Here is a 21,422-nt window from a genome sequence, read left to right as displayed (position 1 = left end):
CCCTAATATTTGTTTACTCAGTAGACACAAGTGACAAGCTTTTAAATTACTCATTAAATAAATGCCACTATGTAAGCATAGTTCATGCAGGCATATTCATTGACATCTGCTATTTAAATAACTTATTGAAAAGACAGTGTATTTTTGCCCATATTTGTTGTAAATTCTCCATGAATGAGATTCTTATAGGCTGCATAAAGTCTGTGTATTGTGTCAGGGCATGAAAATGGTTTTAGTTTATCCACCAGAGGCCTGCTAGGGCTCCTCTCATGTAGAAACTCAGGAGATGACCTGGTCAACCTCAGTTCAGTGGCCCATAGAGCCTGGACTTTCTTGGAATTTTAGGAGACATCTGGGATGATGGATGCAACTGTGAAAAGGACAGTAGGTTATGGGACATGCATTATTGTGTGTCAGCATAGTTCTTTCAGCATCCCATGACAGAGAGATATGCCCAGTGCCAGTGATGCCAACCCAACAGGAATAGAACCTGACACTTTCATACATTTCCTTTTCTCTGGATGCTTTATTGATGCCTTTAGTTTTAGCTTTTATTTTTTCCACATTCTGTATTGCATTAGTATGTAACTCTGAACTTCATATAGAGTGTTAGCAAGTTCTCACAGTTCAGTTAGACGAAACAATCCTTTTTCAGCCCAAGAACCAAGGATACCATTGCATCTTCAGGTCCAAAAGGTATAAACAATGGCAAATTGAGGAGGGCATTCTGGGAGGAAGGGACTTCATAACCTGGAGCTATAACTGGACAATTAACCCCAATACGGAAATGGACCCAAACTTATAAAAGTGTGAAAACTCGTGACCTGGTGTAGCCTTGGCTGGGCTCTGGTATTGCCCAAGGTGTATCCTTTGAAAGCCTTTTAATAAATACCTATTTTATTCCTTTAACACTATCTAGCCTCTGTTTGAGGTAACCTCACAAGGCATCATTATTGCATCAGTGATTTTTGATTATGTGATAATTTTTAATATTTAAGTAATTCTGTATAGTTAAAATCAAAATCTCTATGACATTTCAATTAAAATAGCTGCTCTTAAATAAAAAGGTGCAAATATTGCTGTCACAATTCTTGGGTTTTTTCTCTTTAACATTTTAACAGAAATGCCATGTCTACTGGAGTCATAATGCTTTACTGAAAAAAGAGTTCAAGGGTAGATTTGCATGGTGAGGATACAGTTTGGAGGCTGCAGTGTAACTAGTCAGTATGATTAAGGGGTTGAGAAAAGTGTGATCTAACCACTGAAAATGAGCCTTGTCCACTGAAAATGAACCTTGTCAGATGAATCATACTCCTATCAGGAAACCATTGGCACAGGCCAAGAGGAGCAACAGCATTCAGGTGCCAGGCCAGCAGGGAGGGATTTTTGTGCCATGGCATCAGCTAGATGAATTAAGCAAACAGCAATTTGAGATAAACAGAATCTACAGAAAATATGGGTAACTGAGGCTTCAAGAAAAGTAGAATAACAGAGGGTGGTTTACCCAGGAAATGACATCATGTCATTGAAAGTCTATAAATAGGAATTATAGGTGGAACCAAGGCATGTATGCCTGCAGGAAGAACAATTTTAAAAAACCAATTAATTTGTTTTCTAAAAAGCTGTGTATAAGTCCTGAGAGACTGACAATTGCTTTTCTCCTCAGGGTATGGGAAGATGGCCCCAAGCACTGTTGGTGGCAAGGTTTTTTGCATCTTGTATGCCCTATTTGGGATTCCACTGTTTGGCTTCCTGCTCGCTGGGATTGGAGATCAACTTGGAACCATCTTTGGGAAGGGTATTGCAAGGGTGGAAACAGTTTTCAGAGTAAGTTCACTGACAGTTTTTTGCTTGTGTTGTATAGCCTTCTTTTGATTTTGTTGCTATTACCTGTGGCATTTTTTACATGCTGGACACCATGAGACATTTACATGTTGAGATGATAGTTAATGTCAGTAAGGATCTCTGTAGCCAGTGGAGAGAAACAGACTTCTCTAGCTGATGAGGCAGGGGTTTTAGGTCAGACTCTGAATTTCCTTACTGGGGGTATTTCTGGGGAATATGTCTCCTAAGTTAGTTTCCTTACAAGGAATTGTAAAACCGTCTTCAAAACACCTCAAGTTGCTTTAGATATGTACATCTATTCACTGAAAATGGAGAGAAGGTAATGGTTCCCTGAAGGAGCAGGGAAGTGGAGTAGGTCCTGACTGTGTTACTGATACAGCCTGAAAGAAAAGCAGGAGAGCAGGGTTGCTCTTGTGAATGTGAACTGGGAAGAGAGATAGGTGATACACCTTCACTGTAGGGTGACAGATGTGTTGGTGTAGATCTGCAGCTCTTCTACAAAAACTGCTGTAATGCCACTGGCTGAAATTGTTATCATTTTCTGCCCTGCCTACTAGGAAGATATCCTACCCTAAAGTTCCTCATGTGTAATTTCCCTTTATGTTGCCAGTACCCTCTGTTTTTGAGTCTGAATTGCTGTAAGCAGTTCTTTTGCAAACAGTGCCACAGACCTGGCAATGCTGTTTTGCTAACTTGCTAATGGTTCACTTCAGGAATTCTCTCTTTGAGGCAGAACTTCTAGAGGTGACCTGTGTGATACTTCCTTTGGAAGTGGCATAACTGAAGGTAAGTCTTTCCAGGGATGGAGTGTGAGAAGCTGCCCAAGCTGGTTAGTTTAATAGATATCTACTTCTAAAACATTCCCACAGATGAGAACAAATTAGCTGTAACTGTTTTTGGAAGGAAGTAATTAAGTATTAGACTGAAGAATGAGCACTTTCCATTTTGATTAAATGACTTTTAGGTGTCCCAGACCAGACATAAATACTATATCAGAATAAATGTAGGAAAGTGACTAGTGATTATGGGTGAGTAAAGATGTACATGCCTGTCTGGAGAGCACTTCAAAGGCTTATATTTTCATTTAATGAAAAGAATCTTATTGAAAAGTGTCTCAGTTCAGTTTGGTGAAAACACGACTAAGAACCCTAATTTATTTTTTGTCTACCTTTTTATTACACCTGCTTCACTTCAGTGGAATCTCTGAATATTCCAGCCTGCTTCTGCCCAAGAAAAATTACAATCTTGAAGTCATGATATGGATTGAGTGTCAGAAAAGCTTTGATTAATTGTCAGCTAGCTGAGTGTTGTATTTCTGTGTGACATGGACAAGACCATTAAACTGTTAGTAGGATAGTTTATGATTAAAATAATCAGAGAATCACAGAATATCTGGGGCTGGAAGGGATGTCTTGAGATAATCTAGTCCAGCCTCCCTGCTAAAGCAATACTTGAAGTATTTTAAGATTCACAGATTAATGCTGATACTAATGTTTCATGCAGAATATAGCCATTTGGGACAATAATGTGAGCTCTTTTGGTATTCAAAGTATTCTTTCATTTTCTTGAGTCAATGTGGTTGCTTATTGCTTATAGCCATCCAAAGTATTTGTTTTCCTCCTTGGTATTTTGTGAGCTTCCAAAGGAATTTAAAGATTGTGGTCCTCTTTTTTAGCCATGATGTGTGTTTATTCCTTTTATTTTGATTGTCAGAAATCCATTACATTCTATTACATCTCTTATTTTGTGATTTGGTGAACAGGATAATATATAATTTCATTTGTTACTCTTACTAATGAGTTCCAGCTATTTGAAATATTTCTGATAGAATTTAGAATTTGCAGGCATCTTAGTGAATAGTCTTAATACCAGTGGTTTCACTTTAGGTGATTATTTAACATTTGGCATATTCAGAATATAAGAATAAATATAATTTTAGTAACTGTGTAATTTATTATCACATATTTACATTGTTAGGCTTCATAAATGTTTGTACCTAATCAGACGAAGCCTCGAGTAACAGTTCTTGATTTAATGCTGAGCACTGAGCAAATTTTAATTCAATGTGTAACTCTTGTTTCTTATTCTGTAACTGTCTCCATAATGAACTGAAATTCAGCATGTTTGTGGGTGTAAAACCACCTGTTACCACCTTTAAAGAGAGGACATAAAAATTCAGAGAGTACTTACTAAGAAACTAAAAGGAACAAACATAGACACTTAAAAACATAATAAAATGTTGGGTGGTGTGCCTCACAAATCTTCTGGAAGTAGCTGTGAAGTCACTGGGTGCATCAGTGCTCTGGAGAGAGTACAAACTAGCTACCTGTATTATTTGTCCTCACAGGCAATTGGGACAGTCCAGTTTCTTGTGGAAAGAATGGGAAGAAACTCAGCACGTGTATAATACATCAAATTTCCATGTTCATATACCTCAGCACTCTGCTTCTGTATGTATCCAGTTGCCTCTGTTTATGCCCTTCACTCTTAGGAATGTTGCAGGGCTGGTGTGAGGGCAGTGAGAGTTCTGGGAATCCTTGCAGCTTTGTCATTGCCTGTACAAGTCAAAGGGACTCAAAGGCAACTTGATATTGCCCTGTGGTTAGGATCATTTCTGAAGCTAGGCAAGATGCATTATGCACACATCAGCACGTGGGAAGGAGAGGAAGAATTTTCTGTTGTCACCGCAGTCCTTTCACCCAAAGCATTTCCCTAACAGGTCTCTTGCTCCATCCAACAGTATAACTGTGAGCATGGAGCCCATGCCACACTAGGGACAGCTTGCCTCTGGCATTCCTCAGCATATCAGGAAAGATGAAAGGAGGATTCCTCCCAGAGGACTTGTGCTAATGCACTTCTGCTGCCTCTGACATAACCTAAGCAGAGCCCCACCAGCCCTACCTTAATTAACACCACAAATTAGACCCTAGGAATCCCACATTTAGCTACTGCAGTAATCAGCCCATGCATTCTGTGGGAATTTTAAGAACAATTTGAAATACATAAAGTGAGAAAGGGATCTGTTCTTATCAAGTACACACTACCCCAACAGTATTGACAGAATGCTTCAGCAGAAGAGCTGGGCACATGCCACCACTCATCTTCTAATCCAAAATGTTACCAGTATTTCAGTGTGTAACTAGCCAGGAAAACAGCTACTCATTTATGAATAGGTAGGGCTGGAGGTATTTAATTGCAAAACAATGCTTTGTAAGAAATAGAGATTTTCATGTGCCATTTTAGGAAGCGGAGGCACTGGCAAGATGATGCTATCCCAAACACCATGCCTTGAATAGTTTATGCCATCTGTCCTATTGGAATGATTATATTTGGTACAAGTAAATAAGCATCAACCAGGTCAGAGAAGTAAACTAAAACTTCCCCCACAAAAGCCCTGTCTTCTCAGCTCCTTCTTATTCCTGTATATTCCATGTTCCATAATCTAGGGCAGAATCTGGGTCCCAGTCTGTTTTTACATGCATGCAAGTATGATTCCCCAGAAAATGAATATGTACAAGGCCAGACACAACAGAAGTGAAACTGCATTTTAAGGTGACATAATGCCATAAAAGTAGTATTTTTATCTTTCACAAGTTGTTCTTAAGTTCCCTCATGTATGTATGTTTCTATAATAAACAGTAGAAAAACCCATTCTTTTGGCATGCTCTGTACACACAGTGTCTGCAAGCATCCAAAGATAGAAAGCACTCCATAGGCAGAGTACACTGTTACAGAACACAGCAGCTGCCATTATCATGAGTTAAATATAGGCTAATTCAGACAGTCTTTTTTCAAACCTTGAACAAGTGTTTAGATTCTCACCAGAAGTAGATGTGTTTACCATAACCCGAATGATCTTCCCTTATCTTGCAGTTTAGTACAGATGCAGGAATTCAGCCTGGGCACAATGAGTTTCTGAGAGCACTCCAGGATTTTCTGGCTTCTGAGGTGAGGCCACTGTGAGCAGTTCCTGGGCTTGGTTGCTGCTTTTGCTCCTCTGGTTTCCAGGAAGACACAGAGGACAGGTCTGGCAGCGCAGCTGGTAGACTGTGCATTGCAATACCAGGATGTGAGCAAGCAGCCAGAGACATGAGTGGTGGCAAGGCTGCACCACTGAAAATACACTGCTTTGTGCAGGAAGGCAATGCCTCTGTAGGCACCTTGTGCTTCACTGAACCAGGGGCCTGTCAGAACAGACACATCTGCTATTTGGCTTTCAGGTTTTCAGCTCAGAGAACATGTTTTGCTCTAGTTTTCAGAGACATGCTATGAAAGTGATCTACAATTAATATTTTTCTGAAAGATAACAGTACACATCACCTAACCTTGGAATTGTCCTAGGAAAAGTAGTTCTTAATTGGCAGATAGGGATGGGGCTGGCTTACTGCTGTAAGGGTAGTCCCATTGAGGTGGTGGAAAGATTTATTTGGCTTCTCTGATCTCTTACTACAAAAATGACAGGAATTGTTTGTACAAATTCCTTCCCTGAAAGTGAATGGAAAACAAACTGGGAAAGAAACTCACTATAAGAATGTAACTGTGTACAGGAGGAGCACTTAAAAATGCAGTCTTTTTTCTTAGTCTCCCCTCTGTTCATGGATTTGCTCTGTTCAAGACAATCTCTTTTATTTTGTTTAATCACATTGCATTACTAGGCAGCATCAGTGTGTTATTACATCAACTACTAAAAACCCACTGAGCATATTAATATTTTTAAATATAGTGTTATTCACTGCAATTTTCTGTAAAGAAAAAGGTAAAACTAAAAAAAATTATATTCACATAAGTTTCACAGAGTAACTGTCTGATGTAGTGATCTATCTGCCATCTGCTGGCATCCTGTCTCTGAACAGAGCTGTCAGGACAGGGTGTGAAATTCAACCTACTGTTGCACATTCACAGTGTTATTCCAAAATTATACAAGGCTTATGAGCTGAAAGTCCAGGGTTCAGACCTCAGCCTAACAATTTGCTGAGTCATTCCCACAAAAAAAAAAAAAAAAAAAAAAAAAGGCAAAGAAATATAAAAAAAATCAGTAATTAGGAAGGTGATTTACAAACCCAGAACAAATGCATGTAAACAATCTCAACTCATGATCTGTTATTTTTCCTGTTACCTCTTAAAGGTCCTTCTAAGAGTCACATTTCCCTGAGCAGGGTTAAAATAGGGGTGCTTGTAGGCTTGATGGTGAGGGTTGTGACTTCATTACAGGTGGTGACTCCTCATCAGAGCCAAATTTCTCTCTGAATTCTGTTTTAGGTTAAACCTCTGTCTTGAATATGCTGGGTTTATTCTTTGGATTGCTTACCCTCTCCATTATAGCTGAGCTGCAGAAAAGTATATTTTTCTGTACAGACCTAAGATAGTAAGCTAGTACTAAAAAATAACTTAGAAAATCTATGGATCCCAGGTTTTGACATTTTAGGCCCTCTAATTGGGTATTTAATTTAGTTAGTGAAGCTTACAGCTAGTCCACTTGAAGTAAAGCAGCTTAAGTGTAGCAGACGTTTTGCTAATTTTGTTCTTTTCCTCTGGTCTTTGATGGTGAGTATGTTATACAAGGAATGGCAAGATCAGATCCATTCAGGTACAGGGAAGCTATGTGGAACAATCTTTATTAACACATTTTTGCACTCTCTGGGTGGGGCAATATAAGTGTAACTCAGATGTGAGTTGAAGGAGGGGAGGGAAGAGAAACACATTACAAATTCAGCCTCTGAAATTGCTGAAGTCTATGCCATCAACCTCGGTTGTTCTTTGCTCCAGTGTTTGAGAAAAGCATATGTATACATGTATTCCTCTTATTCAATTTGGTTTTTTGCTGCTTTTTTTTTTTTTTTTTTTTTTTTTTTTTTTTTTCCTCTTGGGCTGGATACAGCTCAGCATAACAGAGCTTTAGGATCATAATTTTTAATTTTGTAATAAGCAACATGCAGAAATTAGTGGGTCCATCTCAGAAATCCCTCTATGTGCTTTCTAGTGAGAGGAAGATTGGAAAAAGGTATACCAAGCCTAGGAAATGTCTGAGCCATTGTTTCTATGTTTTCATGACATGGTGCTCACATTATGACTGCAGCAAGATCCATGCACAGAGATTTACAAGAATGACCTTAGAGAAAGCTCCTGCTCTGTGAGAAGCTTGTTGCATATTCCATCTGGGTCTAGACAAACACCCCACAGAAATGTGGTTTTATGGAGAAAAAATTATGTTAAAAATAAAATAAATCCTTCTTTACTCTGACCTGTGTCTGGTATGAGTTCAGGATTGTGCCTCCCAAGCCTAGTTATAAATGTGACTGCTTACAGCTTTTAATATCTGTCTCTCCTCTGCTACTGACTACAGTTAAAAAGCAGAAGATGGGTTCTGAACCTTCTTGTGCAGCCATAGCAGCATTCTTTATAAAACATGAGAACTAAAATAACACTGAGGCACTGAAGTTAGAGCGTAGAGGAAGCCCATATCTAGTAGAATGGTTCAAACCCTTTTTCATAACCCATGAAGGTGTCTGAAATGTCATCTATATTTTAATATATATTATAATTATGCTGCTTGTTTTCAAGGAGTGTTCTTCACTGATGTGGTGAGTAGGTCCTGGCTGGCGGCAAGCACCCACACAGCCATTTGCTCACTCACCTATAATAATGGAGACAACATGGGAAGAACAATAGAATGCTCCCTAAATAACCTCATGGGTCAAAATAAAGACAGCAAAGTCACTTGCCATGTACTCTCACAGGCAAAACAAACTTGACTGGTGGACTTTAAATTAATTTATTGACAATTAGCATAAAAAAATCATTAGTGAGTTGAGTGTTTGGAAACAAAATCCCCACAAACATTCAAAATGCCTTTCTTCCCCATTTTCAAGTTCAGCTTCACTCCACCCATGCTGTTACTGTGGGTCACCTTCAGTCCCCCTGATGCAGCAGCAAATGGCACAGGGGCTGGGTCAGAACACAGTGGTTTCTCTGTTGTTCTTAACTCTTTTCCTCTGTTCCTTTGCTGGTCCTCCATAGGCTGCAGACACTGCAGTACTTGTGTTTCCATGGAGAAGCTCCCACTCACCTGACCTTGTTATTCCCTTGTTCTCTCCTCTATTCCCTTGTCTTCTGCCTGTCCAGAGTTCCTGCCCATTCTTAAACACACTTTCCCAGAGGTGCCACCATGTTATCTCAGTGGCGAAGCAGTGCCCTGAGGTTGGAGCTGACAGGAACCAGCAGTGTCAGAGAACAGAGAAGAACAAAATATTGTTATATTTTTCTTAGGTGTTATGTCCAAGTCAGTGATATTTAAAATACATTTAGTTTCAGTCTCATTTTGAATGTGAAGGACCTCAAACAAGTTACAATGAAATCCACAGTGACTGTTACAGGCAGCTAAGAGGTTGATGTGACCAAATCATGATGACCAAGCCAGCATTGTGCCAGTCTTTCCACACAGCCTATTGAGAAGGGCATCACACCTTACTGTGTGTGCAGGCTCTGGACCAGGACTAGCTTGCATTTGGCTGAGCTGAAAGACAAGCAGTGTGAACTATGACTGCCTGCACCATACACATTATCTTTGCAAACATATTTTGACTAAGGACATATCAAATGTTTGTGAGCTGATATATGTGATATTCTGATTTATGGATTTGGTACAAAGACTGTCATTCCTAGTGTTAAAATATTTTGGTCTACAGAAAGTGATTTAGAAGACAAGCTGTTTAATTAATGCATGGGCAGAGACAATCTGTTCTGAGAATAGTTGGCAGCATGGGGAAGGGCACAAATTTAAGAGTAAGTGAAGGGAGTAAAAGAAATACTAAAGAAATGTGTTTTGTTTGAAATGCGTTTTCTCTGCTCCAAAATACAGAGCCTTTTGGAGAGATGAGGACAGCATTTTCCATACAGGTCTATTACATTATCTCTACAAATATGCCATTGGTCATCTAGCAAAAAAAAAAGGTAGCCAACTTGCCTGGAGTCTCGGGGAGATTTGTCAGGAATTCAGGAAAGGAAAAGTTTGGAAGATGGAAAACCATCTGAGCTCACTGTGAAGCAGCAAGTCTTCCAGTGCTATTTTTGGCTTAGTAGTACTGTATACTGGGGGAATTTTCTATGAAATGAGAGGTGACACGACAGAATCTTGGAACAAGCTTATGTGAAATATGTTGTTCATGGAAATATACATGTTCCATATATTAGCATTTCGTCTAGTCAGATAAATGACTGTAGCTTCTTTTGATCCCCTACTTAATGACTCCTGCTCCCTTTTCATAGGAATATATATCAACTGTGTGGTCTCAGTTTGCAAACTTAAAATCACTGTTTGGTGCTTTTAGTGACAACCATCAGAAAAATTGTACCTCAGTTAATTCACCTGAAGAAAGCAGAAAGCATAAAATAATCCACTACATTGGCTTTTATCTATTTGGCCAGAGAGAGAAAAAAGAAAGTAAATACCTCAAGGTTTATTTTAACTCCTGAAATTATTAGGTAAGGCCAACACTACTAAACCCCTTGTATATATAATACAAAATGAGGAAAAAGCAAAGCTGCAGTTATTAATGGAAAAGTTGGATCACTGATAAAGGTGTTTTCATTGCTCTGTGTGTCCTTACTCTGCTTGGCACTAGAGCAGATTGACAGTAGGTTGTTTGAATTCATGTAAGCAAGGTGACATCAATAATGTTGCCAGTTTAGCACCTAGCCACCTCAAGAATGAAATCAGCACTGTCAGCTGAAAATAGGAATGACCCTGATGGGTGCCCAGAAAACTCAGTTCTTAGATTACTTTTTTGATGTTTTCCAGATTAGTTCTAGGTGGATTTAAATTGGTCACATTAGCTGGCACTAATTATTTATATTTGAAGAATGTCTTAAAAATTATCTGCTTCATCCCTGTGGAAAGAACTTGTTGGTAAACAAACCTGCCCCCCCCCAAAAAAAAAAAAAAGAGTGGAAATCGTCTCTTTAACAGCCTAAACAGTGGTTTAAATCCTGTAGATTAAACAGATATAGGATTAGCTAAATTTTCTGGAGGAAGAGGTTTGTTATTAGTTTTTTTTGACACCTATAAAAAATTCTGTATTCATGCCACAAAATGGGTTCAGATGATTTTAGCCTGGCAGAAGTTGCTCAGTTATTTGACAGTTTGTCTCCAAGAATACTGTTTAAAAGAGAAAATTGTATTAACTTATTCAGACTTTTCAACCTTTAGTGTTATATAATGTGATTATTTATTTATTTATTATAATAATGACTTGGTGACTTGGTGTAACACTGCAGTGGATTACGTTTTTGTAGTATGTCATTATCACAATGTACATATTCCATTAGTAAGTACAATTATGTCTTAGCATTTTTTTCATCTGTAGCAGTTAGACTCTACTGTGAATTTCCTCTGAATGCATGCCTAACTGTAAAAAGACCCTCCTTTTAATGTCAGTCCTGCATTTCATGTGTTATTGTTCATTAAGTAATTCTTTTTCTGAGTCCTGTTCTTGTGCTCTTTTCAGCATCTCTAAAAATGCTGTGCCTGATTCAGTATTGCTTTCTGCCTTCGTTTGTACCCTCAGCTGCTCTGCTTTTGTGTGAGTGACAAAGGTGCACAATAACCATGAGTCAGGCCTTTTACAGATCCTTTCATTAACATTGTTACCATTTTTACTTAAAAAAACCAAAAGCCTTTGGCTGAGTTTATCGCTCATAGACAAGGGGATGGCCTGAACATTTGTTACTGATTTGAAGGGCATTCTTTTCATTCCTGTCTCTCTCATGAGACAATTCACACTAAAATGCATTTTAATTTTTTATGTGTGGGGGCTGGAGGAAGAATTACTGTACATAACTTTGATGCCGTGCAACTCCAAATGACTTTTTGTTCAAGGATGCCCAAGAGGGACTTGTCTCCTAATTTCCACGAGGCAAGGTTTCTGGCATTCCATTTTTATGTATGAGGAAACTGAAACATTTAGTAGAAGTAAAGAAGTTGCCTTGGTCAAACTAGAAATTAAACATCAATTTGGTTAAATCCTTATTCTCATTGAAAAAAGGCAGGGGTACCAATGTAGGACACTATGTAACATCCATGTGATCTGCTCTTTTCCTTTCACTAGTCATTGAATAAGTCTGAAATCTTGCCATTGTGAAATCTGTGTCCATACCTCTTAAAGAAGATAGATTATCCTTTGGTATTTTAGCAAAATACTCAACTCAGAATGGCTCTTTGGAAAAAGAGGCAATAAGAAATGAATTCAGATTTTATATTTTTTGTGTTGCTTTTCCTCTTGGTATTTGGCAGTTTCTTCCATGTCTTATATTTGGCATTATATTACTAATCCTTTTAAACTATTTCTGTTCATCCAGACACAGAAAATAAACACACACACAAATAAAATATTGAGTGTGGGGATCATCTTAAACAGTTTCAGAACTAAAAGTATCTATGAAATATGACATATTTATGCTACCTGGTTCTGAATGCATCCCAGATCAGAGATCCTTAACGAGGGTCTGGCACTGCATCTCTAAAAAAAATGCTTCCATTTTAGGGGAAGCACAGTATTGCTCACAAGCTGGTTATATATTAACCAGTTCAGGCAATATCCCTTCTATATATTACAAAGATAACTTCTGAGATCTTATTTCCTGTCTAAGGCAATTCCTTAATCTGAAATGAGATCTCATTCCTGGGTTGAGATGCTTGATTTGGAAAACTAATTTGGAAATATGACTTACATTGACCTCCACATTTCTTTTCCAGGATAAATAGAGAATTTACGCAGCCACTGAAATTAATCCACAGTCAGGTTTCTAATAATTTACAGGTTTCTCATGAAACTTTATTGGGTGCTGAGTTTATTCACAGCAGGGGAAATCTGAAATAAATCTGCCAGAATCAATTGTGTTAATCCAGGCTTTCATCAATATTAATAGAAACAAAATCTAAGTATATATTAAATAATGAGAGTTTATATGATTTGGGAGTGTAAAATATTACAATTACACTGACTATATTTGAATTCAGTTTACAGAAGCCAGTAACACATAGTCTTTGTTTAAGAGCTTTCCAGTGTGGATTTACATAGGTAATTTTATCCCAGGCTGTTTGGTATTTGACATAAATCCTTTTTTTCTGTAGTAAACCAATAATACAGCTTTCTATTTTTGAAAAGAAGATTTAATCTTCATATTTGTGAATGAAAGCTGGAAATCCTGAATCTAGAAAACCCAAAGCATGAATTATTTCTACATAAAATTGCACCTTTTCAGTGAGGGAAAAGGGGTTTATTTTCATTTTAATCTTGGTCCTGTTTGTTGAATCCTCGGTGCTGTTGAGGCAATGTGGGTGTACACATATTTGTATGGAGGTGTGAATGTGCACTTTTTCTTACACATTGAACCTGATATGGAGCATACTGATGCCTTTCTGAAGCTCAGGAATGTTTTTCCAGGTTGTGTCTGTGGTAGATTAGTCACTTCCTAGTGCATAGAGAATGGGAATCAGGATAAAGTGGGGCCACACATGGGGGTTTAATGTCACCTGGACAGGATTCTCACTAACAGGGAGAGAGAGTTGTATTCCACCCAACAAGCTCACAAAAGGCAGAAAGAGACTTACCCGGTGACACCAGCATAATCAGTGTGTCATTCACAACGAATATATTTCCAGAAATCCACTCAAACTTTTTTTCCTGTTATTTTATTTTTCTAGAATAAACAAGTGAGTCAAACAAAGATCCGGGTGATTTCCACCATCGTCTTCATCCTGGCAGGCTGCATTGTCTTTGTCACCATTCCTGCATTTATCTTCAAATACATCGAGGGATGGACAGCCTTGGAATCCATTTACTTTGTAGTTGTCACTCTGACCACTGTTGGCTTTGGTGACTTTGTAGCAGGTGAGCAGCTTTGAGCCAAGATGCTGTGGACAAGGGCCTTGGCTCTTAGAATTTGTTTTCTGCTACGGAGAGGAGGCTCTTCACAATGTGTTATGTTCCAATGAAATGATGCCAGGTCTTTCTGTTGGGATTACTGTGTAGTATGACACCAGACTGATTTAAGGTCCAGGTGCCTTGCCATTTGTCGATTGTGAGCCTTTAGCAGTGTAGATAACAGGAGCCTGGAAAGTCCTGATTATCCTTTATCATGCAATGAATTATGCAAAAGTAAAATTACTTTCCCATTGAATTAAATATTTGTATTAGTCCATTAGGCCTCAGTCTGAGGCTGACTGCAGAAGCAAGTAGGCCAAATGATGAATGGAGGATGCTTTTACAAAGGACAACTGAGCCATAGGTCTGTAGAATTCTCTGGTCAGATGCAGCTGTGGGCTGCTACTATAGGAGTTGCAGCATTTCAAAACCTGCATTCTGTTTCCTAACCTTGGCAGAAATTTTGACATTGCAGTTGCCCTGTTAAGCAAAACTCTTGTAGGAGAGAAGGACTAATGGGGTATGTATCTCAGTGCTTGGGATAGACTCTCCTAGATTAATACAGTACGAGAAGGAACTATAAATATCTACCCATATACAATTTCCAAAGAGGGAATTGATATAGTTGGCTGGAGAGATGAGACTATTTTTTTTCACACAACTGCTCTGCTAACAAAAAAGGTGGTCAAAATAAGTGAATTTTTCCCCATCAGTGCATGACCTCTACTTCTCATTCCTGTTAGTGGTCCTAATTAAGGGTATTAAGTTGCCTATGTTAAAAACAGCCATATTGTGCTTCTTAGTCCCTGTAAACAGAGTGAGTTAAAAACATCAAATAAAACTACGAAATTTTCTTTGCTGAAGAACAGTAAACAAGTCTTTTTTGTAGAGAATACTCTAATCTTCCTTTTTTATTACATACTGGCATAGAAGACATGAGCTATTGAGAAAAAAATTCACTGAACAAAGAAAGACCCATGTATAAAAAAGAAAGTTTTAGGAGCATTCAGTTACAGAAGTGATTGTGTGAGCTTTGTCTATTTTTACCACTTAGACATGTAAAGGAATTCACTGATATTCTTTGAGGTATCACAGTGTGAAATAAAAAAAATTTACAATATTTTTCTTAATAATACAACATTTCAGTATTGTTTAATAATGTGATAATAAAAAAGCTCTGAATATTAAATTGTTCTATATGCTCATGGTTAGGAGAATATAATCCACAGCTGGGTGGCTACTAACAAGCGGGGTTTTTTTAAAAATCATATAGAAGACCCTGAATAAGAAATCTTCAGAGGAATTTTCATGATAAGAGTTTAAGGCAGGTGATCACCAGGAGATTTGGGGTTTATTGCTGGTTTTGAGAGAGATTTTCTGCCCCTTTTATTTTCTGCCACTTTAATCTCTCAGTATCTCTGTTTCTTCAACAGCAAATCAAAATTACTACATCTTAATGGTTAAAACAGCATCAGTGGAACTATAATGACTTATTCCACCTAGAACAAATCCCAGCTGTTGGGAAAGTGGGAGGTTTTTGTACTACAGTTGGAAATAAAATGGTGCATGGAGCCCAAAAATACACAGAATCTGATAGGCTGAAAAAAGTGGTCTCATACTTTCTCAGTCACCTGTTTACTGTGCAAGATAGATTCAGACAATCCATTTCCTAGTGAGCTTCCTCAGGGACATGTATGATCAGAAGAGGCTTCTTGTACCATAGCAACAGCAGTCCCTACCTCCCATTGTTTCAGACTCTTAAAGACTGGAAAAAAGGAGTGTGATTCATGCAGTCTATGGGGAGAGATTAACATCAAAACCAATCTTTGGGTCCCTGCCAAGTCTCAAATGTCTGACCTACCACGGGGGTGTTCAAACACTGTAACTACACTTGTATTGAATCTTGATAAAATTAAAGAGTCGTAGAAATGTCTCAGATAGTGAAAAGCTATCTGAGGGAAAATGCTGAACTGTGTTGTCTGGTGATTTTAATGGGGAAAACCACTAAAATCACTCTGTATTTGTACAGAGGTACAGGTGTCTAGCTCTTTCTAACCAAGGCTGGAGTCCAGGAAATGTGCAGACCACTGCCTGAGTCTCCTGGTAGGCTTGCTCTTAGGGCAGGGATTTGCAGAGGTACCACCAAGGTGATGTTCACTTCACTGAGGGATATGGAAGTGCCCATGGGGCTCTGCAGGCTTTCCTGCTCAATCTCTTCCACTCAGGGCTGTGCCTGCCTCTCATTGGCTCATTGTTGCAGTGTACATAGCACTGTGATAGGACTGAGAGTCTTGAAACTGTGGTTGCTTTATTTTGTAAAAATTTCTATATTTTACTTTGTAGTAGGCAGCAACCTGGCCGCTACCACACTTATTCAGGGGTCTTCATAGTCCATTAAGTTGGCCAAATGTCTCACTTCATCTTTTGCCAGCTCATCCATAGACTTAGATGGAGAACAATATAGTATATTTGTTGCTTGGCTTGATTCTTATCTCCTATGAAGTCACTGGCTAGAGAATGCATCCCTCTGAATGATACCCAAGATTATACAGCCTTATTTTCAGGGCTAATGAATGGTTGGCTTCCTGTCAGATACCCTGATGTGGAAGTCAAAGCTACATTTCTTTTTCCTGCACACAGATTTTTCAGTCCTGGAGCTAAATCCAAAAAAGTCTTGAAACTCTATAACTTAAAGGGGTTGATCTGTAAATTTTCTTAACTAGGAGGCTGCAGGCAGTTCAGAATAAGGAAGACTGTCTGTATTAAACTTTTTTCTTGGACAGGTGTTTGTGCTGTTGCAAATACTATCAAAGTAGAATTTCAGAGCTGCTTCAGCATATGAGCAGTACAAAGGAAAATATTTACTGGGCACTCTGGCAGGTCACATAGTAGAACAATAGGTAATTTTAAAGACAAATTAAAACAGACTGGGTTCCTCTCATCTGACAGGCTTTTTGTCTTATTATCAGAACTACAGTGCTGTTGACAAGAGTTAGGCAAGAGTTACTTTTAGGTATTTTTCAGAATTACAGATATTTTGTAATGATTTTGGTGCCTCATAATTTGTAAGCACAATTATATGCTTATTTCAGGAGGAAATACTGACATCAAATACATGGAGTGGTATAAACCGTTAGTGTGGTTCTGGATCCTTGTTGGCCTTGCCTACTTTGCTGCTGTTCTGAGTATGATTGGAGACTGGTTAAGAGTCCTGTCCAAGAAGACACAAGAAGAGGTATGATCAGTAATTTATCAGTGGTTTGTCATTTTACGAGAGAGATTTAAGTGCCTGATTCCTGCTTGTCTAAATAAGGATGCTGCTCTGCATGACCATTGCTCAATATGCCCTGTGGTTTACTTCACTGTCTGCCTTTGGTATACAGTTAGCTCTGATCTTTAGCTCCTTCACAAATGAGGAGAAAAAGCAACAGAAGCAATCAAGGTTGTTACACCTCTATCATTACTCAAAAATACACAGAACACATCAGTAGGATTGTAATTATGGAATGAGATGTCAGCATCTACTCTAAAACTAGCTATGAAATTGTACTAAAAATGTCAGTGTCTTCTCTTTAAAAATTAGGAGATTTTCCTGTCTTTTCCTATGCCAGACAATATGGTTCTTAATAGAAGTTTAGTTTCAGATCCCTTACTGTATACTCTGCTTTTAAAAGTTGAAGAAACTGAGTAGTCAGCATTAAGGACAGCATGACTAAATTCACTGAGAATATGCCCTCCCTGATTCAAAAAGGATACTGCTCTATTTCTTATTTTTCTATTTTGCTCCTTCTGTTTTTCATACTTATTTGAGTGGGGATATTTTCCACACTCAAGTAAGTGTGGAAAATAGAAAGGTAATTGCCATGCCTCTAGAGCTGAAGCCTGTGGTGGAGGATGTTAGTAATATAATTTCAAATTTTAAGGCAACCCTGCTTTACTAGCAAAGTTTACCTGGCAGGGTTAACCAAATGGCAGGCAAAATTTGGCAGGGGGTAGTGCTGTTTCTAATTTTTGAAGGCATCTGCATCACCCAAGGCCTGGTGCATCTCCATTAATAAAGGGTACTGCAGAGAGTGTGGCTGTTTTGTTGAACATCAGGAACCTACAGTGAGGAATCTGGTCTCCACAGAGATGCAAGATGCCTTCTGCTACAGTACTAAATGGACACTTGTACATCTGGCCTGCAGAAAAAAAGATGACTCCTTGTGGGTTATTGGATGCAAAAACTTGAGTTTAGGCTGCAGCAGTGCAAGCAAACCATTGACCATGTTGGGCCCCTGCAGACACTATACTCCTGAATCTGTTTAGCTGAACTTTGAGAAAGGCCTGTTTTAACTGAAGTATTGCTTGGTCATTTGTCTTGATTTTTGTCATTTTGGAAGGCATTTTTATTGAATACAGCCATCACTTAGTATTTTATTCTTAGCATTATTCCAGCCTCCAGTGCAAAGGAGTAAAACAGAGAAAGACAGTCGGACATTCAAGGATATGCTTATAGTGCCCATACAGAATATGTGTTGAAAATTCCTCCAGATGGCTTGACAGTGTGGTATTTGGACAAATGTGCAATGGAAACCTCCAATAAAGACAGTTACATTTATCCTGAAAATGAACCCTAGACTGGAGGAGTCAGAGGGCCACTTGAAATTAGCTAATGGGTAATTACTGAGTTGTCCAGAGGTATAGGTGTCTAACTTTCTAACCAAGGCTGGAGTCCAGGAAATGTGCAGACCTCTGCCTGGGTCTCCTGGTAGGCTTCATCACATTAACTGCCTGTGACTCTGTGGCTCTGAACAGAACTTTCAGTGGGACTAAACATCTGCATCCATGAACAATACAGGAAAACACATTCCTGTACTGCTGCACTGGTTGCTGTGCTGTTCTGAAGTGTAGTGGTTTAACTATATGTGATTACCTGTGCCCATTCTTGACCATCTACTGCTGACGTTATGAGTCAGGAATTTTGTTCTTAATCAAGGATGGATTAGCATGAACTTGTCCTACCATGTAACACAGCTATAAAATGTGTGGGGTGGCAAAGTGGCACAGGCAGATGAGTTCTATGTCACAAAAGCCATCAGCTGGTATGTTTAGAGTTTTCCTAGTATAAGCCCTTTACTACTGAAGTTTGGATCCAGATGAACGCAGTGGAGATGGGACCAACTCCCTTGTTTCATGCCACAGAAGAAAGTGTCTGTGTTACTGTTCTACAGGAAAGATTTTTCTTTTTTCTTTTTTTTTTTTTATTAATTTCTCTTTCTTCATGTTGTGAAGGTTGGAGAAATAAAAGCCCACGCAGCAGAGTGGAAAGCAAATGTGACGGCTGAGTTCAGAGAGACACGGAGGCGGCTCAGCGTGGAGATCCATGACAAGCTTCAAAGGGCAGCCACCATCCGGAGCATGGAGCGCAGGCACCTGGGCCTGGAGCAGCGAGCCCACTCCTTGGACATGCTCTCTCCGGAGAAGCGCTCCGTCTTTGCTACCTTGGAAACAGGACGCTTCAAAGCCTCCTCTCAGGACAGCATCAACAACAGGCCTAACAACCTGCGCCTTAAAGGGTCAGATAAGCTCAACAAGCACGGGCAGGGGGCCTCTGAGGACAACATCATTAACAAATTTGGATCGTCCGCTAAGATGACCAAAAGGAAAAATAAAGACCTCAAAAAGACCATGCCTGAGGATATGCATAAAATTTATGAGAACTTCAGAAACTATTCCTTGGATGAAGAAAAAAAGGAAGAGGAGACAGAGAAGATGTGTAATTCCAAGAACACTTCTAGCACTGCAGTTCTGACCAACTGTATCCAGCAGCACTCAGACCTGGAAAATGGAGTGTTTCCCAATGAAGCCAAAGAAAGGAAGCATAAAAACAAAGTGTTACTTTAAGACAGAAGTTAATGTAAAAGATGGACTTGAATTAGTAATGTTGGTTGTTTTATATACATATATATTGAGACACGTGCCTTATACAGACTCCTTATTCAGTCTGAATTATATAGCATCCAAGAATATTTCACTGTGCCATAAAGACTCAAGCTTGCTCTGCCAAAACAAATCAGGAATGCAGCACTGCAGAATGGCAACAGAAAGCTACGCAAATGGAAACTTCAGCCTGTATAAGATTACCAGGGCAAGACACAAAGGAAGGGATTGGACCATGGCAGTATCACCAGAGGGCTCCTACCATGACGTGGTATTAGACAAAGGGCAGCTATGCAAGCAGGGCCTATGAAAGGGATGAAACACAGTGTATCTTTGTAATGGAGTATGCATCCATAAAGCCTTCCCCTGGTGATTAAAAAGAGGAGAAATGATTGGAGTGAACTAGAAACTTTCAGTAATGCTTAGTTTACATTTTGGCACGTGATCCAAGCTAGATTTTCTTTTTTCCCTATACTGGAGTCAGATGCATTACCTTTCTAAATGCCAAAAGAATGTCCATGGACACAGCTAGCAGCTGGGTGCTGGTTGGAAAATCAACATTGACAAAAGTAAGGGTTGGATTGCTCTTTTCATTAAAAAAAAAAGAAAAAGAAAAAAACAAAACAAAAACATTCTGTGGGTATTTATCTTAAGCAATTAAAAAAAAAACAAAAAAAAAAAGAAAATAGACAGATGGATTTTTTTCCTCATGTAGGAAAATTCAGTGTAAAGTCACAGCAAGAAGGTGCATATGAAGAAAATACAACATCTCATGTTATGTTGTTTAAAAGAAGAGAAACATCAATTTTATGATATTTGGCTGAAAGTATAAAACAGTGGGCCAACTTTTATTTTTAAAGAATTTCTCATTCACACTTTCCACCACTAAAGAAGCCCCTTTTATTTTAACACTGTAAGACTATACGGACAGAAGGGAAGCTGTAGCTTTTGCATGTCAGCAAACTGCTGTTCTCTAGCTGAATCTGAATTTTTATAAATAGACATAAAAGCATATATGTGATTCAAATGAGGGCCAGGGCTACCATAGAATCTCAGGGCTCTCTGCTCCCTTTTACTGGGTTTAGCTTAGACATAAGTTGCTGTCATAGTCTCAGAAAAAAAAAAAAAAAAAAAAAGAAAAAACAAAAAAGAAATTTAGGAAAAAAATATTGTGGTAATCTTTTAAGTGCTTATAGCTTTAAGTGCCATTAATGCTGTCATATTTTGTAACTTTTAAAAAAATATTTTAAATTATTTTGTTCATTTCCTTTCAAGTACAATCTTTGTTGGAAATTTCCTGTCCCTTTTATTGATAAAAACTAAACATGAGCTCTCTGCATTTCTAGACTAAAGTGAAATGTAACTAAACTGTGGGCATTTTTAAAAATCCTTTGTGCTGTCAGGGCATATGGATATGAAAAATAGAATTGTGTTTTCAAAGAAAATGCTGCAAAATAATTAATGGGAATTGCAAAACATACTAAATTTTTTATAGTGTTGACCTCTGGGCTACTGGGTGGGCCATTGCATATAGAAGATTTTGCATGCTGGAAATGAGATACACATGATTGTACCAGCAATGCTAAATATTATTGCAACTCAAACTGTAGGCTTATAGGCAAGATAAGCATGGATATTGATTGCAGAGACTCTTGCAAGCTGGTCAAACATGCAGACATCCAAAGGTCATGCAGACACAGACTTTTGGAATTGCATGCTGTTGTCTATGTACAC

The 21,422-nt window shown here is 38.6% G+C and overlaps 1 protein-coding gene across 4 annotated transcripts in view; it reads left to right on the top strand.

Annotated features, from left to right (window-relative positions):
- The window catches only part of KCNK10 (potassium two pore domain channel subfamily K member 10), a 52,456-nt gene extending 31,653 nt beyond the window's left edge, over nucleotides 1-20,803 (top strand). For 2 of the 4 annotated variants that reach the window (XM_085580624.1, XM_077783998.2), the window contains exons 6-9: nucleotides 1,667-1,827; nucleotides 13,547-13,733; nucleotides 16,859-17,001; nucleotides 19,041-20,803. In XM_085580624.1, coding sequence (XP_085436750.1) covers nucleotides 1,667-1,827; nucleotides 13,547-13,733; nucleotides 16,859-17,001; nucleotides 19,041-19,652 — 1,103 coding nt within the window. In that variant the 3' untranslated portion in view covers nucleotides 19,653-20,803. The remainder of the gene's footprint in view (nucleotides 1-1,666; nucleotides 1,828-13,546; nucleotides 13,734-16,858; nucleotides 17,002-19,040) is intronic. The other 2 variants (XM_077783999.2, XM_085580626.1) reach the window with 1 other exon arrangement.
- The last annotated feature ends 619 nt before the right edge of the window (nucleotides 20,804-21,422 follow it).

The sequence above is a fragment of the Lonchura striata genome, chromosome 5 (assembly GCF_050655825.1).
Source record: "Lonchura striata isolate lonStrDom1 chromosome 5, ASM5065582v1, whole genome shotgun sequence".
Lineage (NCBI taxonomy): Eukaryota > Metazoa > Chordata > Aves > Passeriformes > Estrildidae > Lonchura > Lonchura striata.
The sequence above is the reverse complement of the archived record's forward strand: the minus strand, read 5'-3'. Positions and strand labels throughout refer to the sequence as shown.